We start from the raw sequence: 11,804 nt of genomic DNA, 5'->3' as shown, positions 1-11,804 counted from the left end.
CCCTTGGACTGCAAGGAGATCAAACCAGTCAATCCTAAAGGAAACCAATCCTGAATATTCATTGGAAGGACTGATGCTGAAGCTGACACCCCAATACTTTGGCCACCTGATGCAAAGAACTGACTCATTTGAAAAGACCCTGATGCTGGGAAAGATTGAGGGCAGGAGGAGAAGGGGATGACGGAGGATGAGATGGTTGGATGGCATCACTGGCTCAACAGATGGCCAGCTCTCTTCCCTAGCTTTCCCTTGAGTGAACTAGTGAACAAACTGTGTGAACAAGACAGCATATAAAGAAAAATCGCAAGAAATAGACAAGTCTGCACATAAGCCTGCACTCTGTGGCAATGACTCTAATCCCTATTTCAATGACTAACTGAGATTACATTGTTTTCACCTCTGTTGACTTAAAAATAGTCACAACGTAGAAGTTGAGAGTTATGCTTTATTTGGCAGAAATTTTTAGGACTTCAAACTGGGGGACAGCATCTCAAGTGACCCTGAGGGAATTGTTCCCAGGAGGTGAGGAGAAGGAGCCAAGTTATATAGAAGTTTGCAACAAGGGGCAGGTAGTCTGAGCATCAAAAGATTATTGTTAATTAAGGAAAACCAGATAGCTCAAGTCAAGGAATTTAATGATTTTCTATGTATGGAAAGTTGCAAGAGTATGGGTTCACTGAAATCATTACTTTCAAATACATCTCAGCTATCTAGGACCAGCATCCAGCAACTCGATTTTTCACTAAGGTGACCTTAGTCCCTCGGTCACCATAGAGAGTGGCAGCAGCCTGATAACTGTTAGATTGCAGGCACTGTTCTTTCCGGGCATTCTCTAGGTTCAGAATTTCAAATTTGTAGGGCTGGAACAGCTGACGGCTGTGACATCTTGTTTATTGATACAGCAGAAAATACTCCATTTCACACTTCTAAAAACTTTCATGATGAAGCAGAATCTTTGGAGATTGGCGGAGGGGATGGGGGGGTGGACACTGAGTCCACCACCTCCCCAGACTGCCAGCATTCTGATTAAAAGCAACTTTCCTTTCCAGCAACAATTTTCTCTCTCTCTCTCTCCCTCTCTCAAGTATTGATTTTGGAGCTACGAGCAGCCAGACCTGAGTTCAGTACCAAGAGTAGAGGAAAAAACTATTTCTCTGCCCTTATAATATGTATATGGTGATTGAGAAAGTCATGGGTTCTAGAGTCAGTTACCGTAGACCACATCAACTTCTGGAAGACTAGATCACATGAACATGGTATCAAGAAGATTAAGTACAGCATAGACTAAATAATAAAATGGGAGAGAATAGGGAATACAATACTAAGTATCATATCAAAGTAGGACCCTGACATGATTTTATTTCAGTGGTTTATACATATTTTTATTCCACCACATATTCGCCTCATACCCCTCTTATTAATAAGGAAATGGCAGAGACTGAATAGAGAGGCAGTCAGTTTAATTTGAGAAAGTTGCTTAAATAGGAGAGTGTGAATTAGCTTTGCTCCAGAGAAAGAGTTGAACTGAAAACCCTGAGATTTGTAACTTTAAACAAATCCTGACTCATTTCTCATGTATTCCCACCAAAACAACAGTGATTGAGGTCACCCAACAGGTAATTTTTCTACAAAACATTGTGAGCTATGTCAGGCAAAAATATAATTTATCTCCAGCAGTCTTCAAATAGTTGCTCTCACCTCCAGCCTCCAACCCCAATACTGGAATTGTGTAAAGTCAAGGAAGCTATAACAGTCTTCAAAGTTAAGTATCCAACATGTGAAAGACATTCTAGGGACTACAAATATAAATGGTACATAGTATTTCATCCATTAAGATGCGCATGCTTGTTATCTGGTAAGAAAACATTACGCTGCTACAGAGATGTTAACCCTCAAACTTTCAGCAAAAAGACGCTTTCCTTTTAACTAAAACGCCCCAATTTCTAAAACACTGTTTCCCCAATTCCCATAGAGTACTGCAATTTGCCTGAATGCACTGTGAATGCTGATGTAAATGAATCCTGGTTCAGAGTATCCACATTTTGAAAAATTACTTAGTACTAAATTCGCTCAGTAGTGAAGGGTCTCTCTGGACCTTCAAGTTTTAATCTGAACGTCTCCATCTTTCTTTTCACAACCAAAGCTCCTCCTCCCACCCTCCAAAGTTGACGAAATCAAATGCCTTGGACCTGAACGTTTTAGTAATTCAGATCACTTGAGAGAAAACAAAAATAACCAGGGCGGAGGAAAGTACAAATTTTTAGTTTGGGGATTACAAACATGGAGAAATGCCGCCTCCTGGTGGTAAGAAGTGGAAACGGCAGGGAAAAGGCTGACAAAGACCTTCAGAAAAAGAAACTGCTTTCATTTCAAAGCATCAAACGGCTCACGTCAGTGGCCCTCAGATCGCCGAGGTCGGCCTCTTCCGGCTGCTCTGACCACTCAGTGCGCCCTGTGCAACGTGATTGACAGGGTAAGAGTCCTGTCCGTTACCTAAACTCGTCACTCAGGAAACAGTGAACCCGACCCTTCCGGAAGCTCCGTGTCCGCGCTCTCCCGGCATCCTTTGTCTTCCGGCTGTGCTCAGATCCCTCCGGCGAGTCCCGCTTTGCGCGCCCATTTCGAGCCCGAGTGTCAGACTCGGGTTTGCGGACTTGAGACTTCTGCACAGATTTTCCGGGACTAGGTTCTTGGCTATGGGGGCAGGAATGGCTCAGCTGGAGGGTTACTATTTCTCGGCTGCCCTGAGCTGTACCTTTTTAGTGTCCTGCCTCCTTTTCTCTGCTTTCAGCCGGGCCCTGCGAGAGCCCTACATGGACGAGATCTTCCACCTGCCGCAGGCGCAGCGCTACTGTGAGGGCCATTTCTCTCTCTCGCAGGTGGGGTCCCCAACCTGTCTGCACGCTCACACTAGCTAGAAAGGGAAGATCTGGCCCCAGCGCTAATTTCCCCCGTCTTTATCCTTAGCTCCCTTCACTCCAAACAGGAAAGGAACTGGGTAATTTTTTGTTCCTCTAAAATTTGTAAAATATTTGCTAAATGACTGCATAAATGGCAGATTTGTCTCCTAGCAAGAAATCCTCTGGGAGATTAACCAATGGGGAACTACATTATTGCCCCTCTTTTTGGCAACTAATGAAAGCTATCCTAGTTTTTCTTTGCCAGTTCCAGAATTAGAAGCATTGGATTGCTCCTAGGGAATAAAAAAATTTCACATTCGGTCACCTGTCAAGCATCTCACTGTGTCTTTTGAGAGTGGGATAGGAGGGGGCGAGGGTATCTTCAGCCACTAAGAAGTGACAAGTTATGTTAGTTCCACCCTTGGTGTTTTTAGCAACCTTCTGTAAACAGGATAAGCTGTCAACCATGAAGTGTTTGAATATGCATTTGGAAATGGCAACCCAGGCTAGTATTTTTGCCTGGGAAGAAATCCCATGGGCAGAGTAGACTGCCAGACTACTGTCTGTGGGGTCACAAATAGTCAGACCAGGACTAAGTGCCTGAACAACAGCAGCAGCGTATGCAGATATGGATATAAAAATCCTCTGGGGGAAGGCATTGTAGAGTATGGTTAAATATAGTTTATAGTTATAGAAAAACCTGGTTTTAAAACTTGGTGCAAATGTTTACTATTCATGTGGCTTGGAAATTTTCTGAGTTTCTGATTACTCATCTGAAAATGATAGTAAAACCGTTATCTATTATAGGGCTTGTTACAGGATTAAATACAGAGTATTGGCTCAGTACATTGTAGTTGTCATTATGGATCCTGTGCTTTAATCTCTTTATTTTTCGCTCCATACCCATCAGAGTTCCAGCAGGCATTTCCAGGCTTTTTAAAACTGTAGCGTTTACAATTTAATCACCAAAAGACAGGCCCTCCAAAGAGTATGTCTTGGAAACTGAGTTTAAGTTGTTGACTCCTGGTTGCTGATACCTTAACAGTCAGAAAGCAAATAGAAAAGACAATAAGGAAGACTTCTTTAGAGGAAGTGTCTGATTTGCCCTGATGTTAAAAGGACTCATTTAACTGTGTCATAGGATAACTTCCCAGAAGTGCCTGATTATTAGTGAAGATGATGTTTCTGTGTCAGTCTTATCAGTATAATCTGTTTCTTGCTTTTGCTTCGTTGTTGACCTTTTGTTTTTAAGTGGGACCCCATGATTACTACATTACCTGGCTTATACCTGCTGTCCGTTGGAGTGGTCAAACCTGCCAGTTGGATCTTTGGATGGTCAGAACATGTTGTCTGCTCCATTGGAATGCTCCGATTTGTTAACCTTCTCTTCAGTGTTGGCAACTTCTATTTACTATACTTGCTTCTCCGCAAAGTGCAACCCAGACACAAGGTTTGTTTCCAGAATAATTTGAGTTTATTTACAGGCAGGTCCACAATTATGGTGAATTTATTTTATGAAATTTGGTGGAAAATGTTTTTAACAATATTTGTATATATTTTGTAAAGTTAAAACAAGTCTTCTACCTACCCCCATTTTAGATGTTTGTGTTTAAATATTTGAAAAACTAATTATAAAATATATAAATAAATTTTCATGAGTTAAGTCAGTTCAGTAAATATTTATTGAGCTTATTCTGTGTGTTAAGCACTGAGACTACAGAGGTAAGTGAACCAGTCTTTTTCTTATAAAACTTACGTCTTCATTAGGGGAAACAGATGTTACCTGGGCATTTTTTTATAATTTAAGAATGCAGACCCTGGAGGTGAATTATGTGGGTTTGAATTTTATCCACTTATTAATTGTGTTACTTTGGGCAGGTTACCCGTTAGTGACTCCATGTTTTCATTTGTTAAATGGGAAAAATATAGACTCAACCTCAAAGGACTATCCTGAAGCATAAAAAGAGCTTAATAAATGGAAGGTTCCTAGAATACTGCTGGATGTAATAGTAAGGAATCAGTAAATATTAACTATAGTAGTTAGTTTTAACTTAAATGATTTCAGTAGTGTAAATTGTGTGATAACGATAGCTGTAAAACACTACAAGAATACAGAGAAGCAGCCTGACTGGGAAGGAAGGCTGTTGGTTACATTGGGTAAGACTTCACACATCAGGAATATCATACCCAATCTGAATCTTGATGACAGATAGGGCTGTAGAATAGGAATGAATTCTGACAGACATAGCATAAGCAATTGTAGAAAGACATGGAGCCACAAGATACAGGGAATTGCTATTTGTAACTATAAGATTTTAAAGTACAGGGATGTGAGGCTGTAGAAGTAGGTAGGAGAGAAGTCATGAGTATCCTTTTTATGTCATGAAAAGTATTCTAAACTTTATCTAGTAGGTGATGGACAGCCCCCTTAATTTTAATCAAAGGAATGGCATGATCTGGCTTGGTGATTTAGATTAACTGGAAGATAGAATTCAAGGAAATAAGAGTACTTTCAAATTCTGAAATAGATTATCAGGCCAAAAGAAGATGTTTAACTTTAGATGAGCCCCACTATTTTCAGGAAGATCCCTGTAATCTCATCACAAATAGTAAGGTCATTGTGTGTGGTGGTATAAATGTTATATACGTATTTAAATTCTCTCTGGTACAGAGTTTTGAGACTGCACTAGAAATTGGTGATGATGGCCAAATGAATGCTCATAGAAGGCTCACTGAAATGGAACCCCTTGCGCTGTGTCCCATTCATCTCCATGTTCTCCAAAGAATTGAGTTCATAGTCTTGCACACAGTAACTCCTTAACTGTTTGTTGAATGATTCAGTCTAATAGGTAATAGAAGCTTTGACACACATATGTTTTGTTTTATCGGCTTCCAAATTGCTAGGTGTAACTAAAAAGTATCAGAAAGTTCCCTCATAAATATATACTGTATTTTTGCAAAGCCAGGAGTAAAATTAATATTGAATAATTTTATTTATTTAGAACTCAGGCAGTTTTTGATTTGTTTGTTTTAGTAAATCTCTCCCTTAGCTCTGCAGGAATAGCCTATTGGTTTTATTGTGAACTGTGTTTTCTCTTTTCATAGGCTGCCTCATGTATCCAGAGGATCTTGTCAACATTAACATTAGCAATATTTCCCACACTCTATTTTTTTAACTTCCTTTATTATACAGAAGCAGGATCCATGTTTTTTACTCTTTTTGCCTACTTGATGTGTCTTTATGGAAATCATAAAACTTCAGCCTTGCTTGGATTTTGTGGCTTCATGTTTCGTCAAACAAATATCATCTGGGCTATCTTCTGTGCAGGAAATGTCATTGCACAAAAGTTAACTGAAGCTTGGAAAACTGAGCTACAGAAGAAGAAAGAAGAGAGGCCTACCCCTATTAAAGGACCATTTTCAGAATTCAGGAAAATTCTTCAGTTTCTTTTGGCTTATTCAATGTCCTTTAAGAACTTGAGTATGCTTTTACTTTTGACCTGGCCCTACATTCTTCTCACGTTTCTATTCTGTGCTTTTGTGGCAGTTAATGGTGGAATTGTTATTGGTGACCGGAGTAGTCATGAAGCCTGTCTACACTTCCCTCAGCTTTTCTACTTTTTCTCTTTTACTCTCTTTTTTTCATTTCCTCACCTGCTGTCTCTTAACAAAATCAGGGCTTTTCTTTGCTTAGTTTGGAAACGGAGGATTCAGTTTTTTGTGATAACTTTAGTCTCTCTATTTTTAGTTTGGAAATTTACTTATGCTCATAAATACCTGCTAGCAGATAATAGACATTATACATTCTATGTGTGGAAAAGAGTTTTTCAAAAATATGAAATTGTGAAATATTTGTTAGTTCCAGTCTATATATTTGCTGGTTGGAGTATTGCTGACTCATTAAAATCAAAGTCGATTTTCTGGAATTTAATGTTTTTCATATGCTTATTTACTGTTACAGTACCTCAGAAGCTGCTAGAATTTCGTTACTTCATTTTACCCTATGTTATTTATAGGCTTAATATACCTCTGCCACCCACATCCAGACTTGTTTGTGAGCTGGGTTGCTATGCAATTGTGAACTTCCTAACATTTTATATCTTTCTGAACAAGACTTTTCAATGGCCTAATAGTCAAGACATTCAGAGGTTCATGTGGTAATATCAGGGATATCTTGAACTCTAAAAATAGACTTATTATTTAGACTATTTCTTTTTTTTTTTTTTTTAGACTATTTCTATAATGAAAACTAAGTAGAAATTTTGGAATTTCTTTTAGACACTATGGTGACACTCAGATCACATCAGATTTTTTGTTTTAACTAGCGAAATATGTATTTTAAATATACATATTTAAATATGTATTTAAAATATGTATTTTAAATACACACATACATATATGTATGTGTATATATATGTTTATATATATGTATATATATAAACCTGAGGAAGTTAAATGGTAAAGAACTAAAGAAAATTTAAGACTTGCTCCATAAGCTTGAATAATAATGGGGAAAAAAATTATTTATAGCTATCATATTTCTTTAACACTGTTTGCTACTCAAAAAGCTTAGAAGCTTTTTATATACAGGTTTAAGAAAACTGAGCATGCTTTATAGTACTGAAACTTATTTATTAATTCTCTTCAGAAAAATTAGCAAAGTCTTTAAAAATATTTGCAATTAGGTAATATTGTTGATTGAAAAATTGTTTAACATTTTAGTAAATCTAATTTTAATCGTAAGTAAAATAGACTCAACATAGATAAGTAAATGTTGTAAAATAGAGGCTCTTCTGTGTTTATCTAGGAATCAAGTGGATTTTTGTTAAAAATCTAGAAATGATGATGTCCTTTCATTGTTCCTAATGTGAAGCATATGATGGCCAAAGATAAATTGTGTTGATGATAATACCTTTTCAGTTGGGTTTTCTTTCTGAAATACATTACTGTATTAGTATCCTATGGTGGCCATAACAGATTACCACTAATTTGGTGGCTTAAAAAAATCTTTCACAGATCTGGAGGCTAGATGCCTAAAATTAACGTGTCACCAGTGTTAGCTTCTTTTGGAGGCTCCAAAAGAGAATCCATTCCATGCCTCTCTCTTGCTTTCTGCAGTCCATAGTGTTCCTTGGTTTATAGATAGATTACTCCAGTATCTGCCTCTGTCTTCACATGGCCTTCCTCTCTGTCTTCCTTCTCTTATAATGACAATTCTTTCTCTTTGGATTTAAAGCCCACCCTAATTCAGGATAATTGCATGTCTAGATCTTTAACTTAATTATGTCTGCAAAGACTCTTTCCATATAAGGTCATATTTACAGGTTTCAAGTTCTTTTTGTGGAGCACTTTTTAACCCATCAAAGTTACTAAAGGAGATTTTTCAATAAGCTTCATAAAACTTGTAGGAAATAATTTCTTTGCTAAGATATTTTAAATAGCATCTTTTCTGAGAGGTTAAAAACAAGTGACTTGCAAAGTCACATAAAAACTAAAGATAGCTGGTATTTGATCCCATTATCCCCCCAAAATAATTAGAATTTAAAGGAAGTTTAGAAATTATTTGATCTAGTCTTATTTTGTAGATTAGGTAACAAATGTTTGGGTATGATTTAGGGGGAGTAATTTTGGATTCTGTGTCTACTATTTGGAGTACATTCATTTGAGTTGTCATTCCCTTAGAGAGAAGTATTATTTGGATATGTTAACTTTGAAATGTAAACTTAGAACTGTGAATAGATTTCATTTTTTAATCTAGTTTGACATTTGTAAATTTTTCAACTGTGAACTGTTTTCAGTGTTGGATTATGGTTCTCTGGGTTTCAAATAAGGAGTGAATTTGGAAAATACTCTTTATTTGCAAATATAAAATTGTGTACAAGTACAAATTACAAGTGTAGCCCTGAGTAATAAATACAAAGTCTTGTGTTGTACACACTCTTTGGGGCCAATTTGTATTCTATTCAGTGCTTACAAAGTAGATTGACTCTTTAGTTATAACCGACTGTGAGACAAATATTTTTACTGACACTTCTTTTTTTTCAAATTAGACAAGAAAGCACACTTGAACAAATTATTATTTTATAGTGGAGAATGAAGTCAAAATTCCCCCCAAAATATGTAATTTAGGGAAAACAAATTTCTTATCTGATGCCATCTGTGCAGTGCTTTTAGTTTTTAGGCATATTTCTGAGACAAAAACCTTTTTTCCTCTAATGTAGTCTGGCAATAATGGAGAAATTATTCCACCCCATCAGTTAAGGAAATCATTGTGCTAATTCATTTTTAAGTGGAGAGTCCCTGCTATTTTAAGAGATCATTTGAGTTACATGTATGCCCCATCCCCGATCCCCCCTCCCACCTCCCTCTCCACCCGATTCCTTTGGGTCCTCCCAGCGCACCAGGCCCACATGTAACTCCATGGCTGATTTATGTCAATGTATGACAAAACCCAATAAATAAATAAATAAATAAATGACCTACCTACAAAAAATAAAATAGCAATCTATAATTGAAAAAAAAAAAAAAAAGATCATTTGAAATGCTGTGAATTAAAAGGTACTCTACAGCATTGCTCTTAGGAACATCCTGAAGTTTTATGTATTTTGAATATTTTTCAAGAGTTACCAAATAAATACGTATGTTTGACATTTTTTTAAAACAGACTTAGCTGAATTATTGATTAGAAAATAATTCTTAGGGAGGTGATATGTGTATAATTATGGCTGGATTGCATTATTATTCGGCAGAAACCAAGAAAACATTGTAAAGCAATTTTCTTCCAATTAAAGAATAAGTTTTTTAAAAGTATTGGTAAGCTACAGAGCCTTTGGGACCTTGCAGTTATTGCTATTAAAGTCTATATAAGTGGGGTTATTTTAAAGAATATCATAAAAAGATTTGGTCCCTAAGTTTTTTTATGCCCAGTAATACATCTTTTGAACTTTTTCTAACTTAAATGAAATTCTATAGGCACAGCGTATTACTCTTTATATATCACTAGTAAAGTTCCAATGTCCTGTGTTTCCTCACATATTATTTAAATTTTCTTTTAGTGGATACCTAGAAATCTTTTCTCGGAGAAGGCAATGGCACCCTACTCCAGTACTCGCCTGGACACATATTATTTAAATTTTCTTTTAGTGGATACCTAGAAATCTTTTCTCGGAGAAGGCAATGGCACCCAACTCCAGTACTCGCCTGGAAAATCCCAGGGACAGAGGAGCCTGGGTAGGCTGCAGTCCATGGGGTTGCTAAGAGTCAGACCGAGCAACTTCACTTTCACTTTTCACTTTCATGCTTTGGAGAAGGACATCGCAACCCACTCCAGTGTCCTTGCCTGGAGAATCCCAGGGACGGGGGAGCCTGGTGGGCTGCCGTCTATGGGGTCGCATGGAGTCGGACACGACTAAAGTGACTTAGCAGCAGCAGCAGCAGCAGAAATCTTTTCTCATGCATCTCCGTATTTAAATTATTTGGAAACATTTATACACTTACTCCTGAGTTTAAGCATAGCATGTCATTTCAGCAAGAGAAATTATATTAGCTTTCTGGTCTCTTAAAGTTATTTCAGGAATGTGCTTAGCCTGTCATAAAGTACCTTAATAAAAGTGACTTAATTCATTTCTAATAAATAAATAGCTTAATGTAGTATATTTCTAGTTTTAGTTTAACCAACACTGGGCTTGACTTTTTTTTTTTCCTTTATAATTGTCTGAAGACCAGGAAAGGAGAAGAAAAGAAAAACTCGATTTTTATTTATACCCTCTAAATAGTGAACTGTTATTTTAGGCTCACTTTGCAGTAAAATATTTCTATAAAGAAGTAAATTCATTAGGTTAGAGAACATTTATTATTTTTAAAATAATTAGAATTTCATTAAAAACAAAAAACCTCATGCAAATAATAACAAAAAAAAATATTTTTTAATGGTAATTTAAATACAATTCAGGAAACATGGACTAGAAGAAGCATTTAACATGAGAGTTAGGAATTCAGTATTTGATTGTGGTTTTGGAATCATTAAGGCAGGTTTTTTAGTCTTTGGTCCTCCCTTCAAATAAGAATAGCATTTTTCTTAAGTCAGTGCCTGGCATCTATGTAGCCTTATTTCAAAAATAATTCAGTCCTGTACAATGTTATGAATCTCTGTCCATAGTTAAAAAAAAATAATAATAATAATTCAGTCCCTGCTACATATCCATAAACTTCATAAATGTGTCACAAAATAAACATTGTGTGAATGTATGCTGAATGAAGTTTTTTAGTGTGGAATGAAATGAATATCCTAGAAGTATGATGTGTAACCATAAGCTAACTTCAGGAAATAAATCACATATTGAAAATGAGACATTCTAACCCTTTTTTGCCTGTTTCCTAGTTTTAATTTTTTTGTGTGTGTGTTTAATATATGCATTTACTTGAAAATATATGTTGCTTCTATAATAGGATGTGTGTATTCTGTGTTCTCAGCTCAAAACTATTACTTCTCTTAATAAGAGAAGTAACTATCAACCGTTAAATTATAATAGAATTCTTGATTGTTACAAAACTTTCAAGGGAAGAGACTTCAACCAATTATGAATATTTTATGTTGTATTACTTAAACTGTATTTACTACTTTAGAGATTATTGTTATTTAGGGTACTGTTTGGGGCTTCCCTGGTAGCTCAGCTGGTAAAGAATCCACCTGCAATGCAGGGAACCCTGGTTCGATTCCTACGTTGGGAAGTTCCCCTGAAGAAGGGCATGGCAACCCATTCCAATATTCTTGCCTGGAAGAATTCCCATGGACAGAAGAGTCAAACAAAAATCAAATCCTTTCTAGTTGTGTTGTGCCTGGGGGGTCCTCTCTAGTTGTGATGTGGGAACAGGATTCCCACATTTCTAGTTGCAGTGTGCAGG

At 36.7% G+C, this 11,804-nt stretch overlaps 1 protein-coding gene across 1 annotated transcript; it reads left to right on the top strand.

Moving 5' to 3' along the window:
• The first annotated feature begins 2,570 nt into the window (after window positions 1–2,570).
• ALG10 (ALG10 alpha-1,2-glucosyltransferase) lies at window positions 2,571–8,833 on the top strand. Its single transcript, XM_065939372.1, has 3 exons — window positions 2,571–2,879; window positions 4,153–4,350; window positions 6,006–8,833. The coding sequence occupies exons 1-3, from the start codon at window positions 2,697–2,699 to the stop codon at window positions 7,059–7,061; spliced, it is 1,437 nt and encodes a 478-aa protein (XP_065795444.1). The 5' UTR covers window positions 2,571–2,696; the 3' UTR covers window positions 7,062–8,833.
• Window positions 8,834–11,804: the final 2,971 nt, after the last annotated feature.

Source organism: Muntiacus reevesi, chromosome 1 (assembly GCF_963930625.1).
Source record: "Muntiacus reevesi chromosome 1, mMunRee1.1, whole genome shotgun sequence".
NCBI classification, from domain to species: domain Eukaryota; kingdom Metazoa; phylum Chordata; class Mammalia; order Artiodactyla; family Cervidae; genus Muntiacus; species Muntiacus reevesi.
The sequence above is the reverse complement of the archived record's forward strand: the minus strand, read 5'-3'. Positions and strand labels throughout refer to the sequence as shown.

Coding starts and splice junctions, on each gene's coding strand:
- ALG10 (XM_065939372.1), top strand. CDS start 2,697: ATGGGGGCAGGAATGGCTCAGCTGGAGGGTTACTATTTCTCGGCTGCC. Junction 2,880..4,152: donor GCCATTTCTCTCTCTCGCAG/GTGGGGTCCCCA, acceptor TTTGTTTTTAAG/TGGGACCCCATGATTACTAC. Junction 4,351..6,005: donor AAGTGCAACCCAGACACAAG/GTTTGTTTCCAG, acceptor CTCTTTTCATAG/GCTGCCTCATGTATCCAGAG.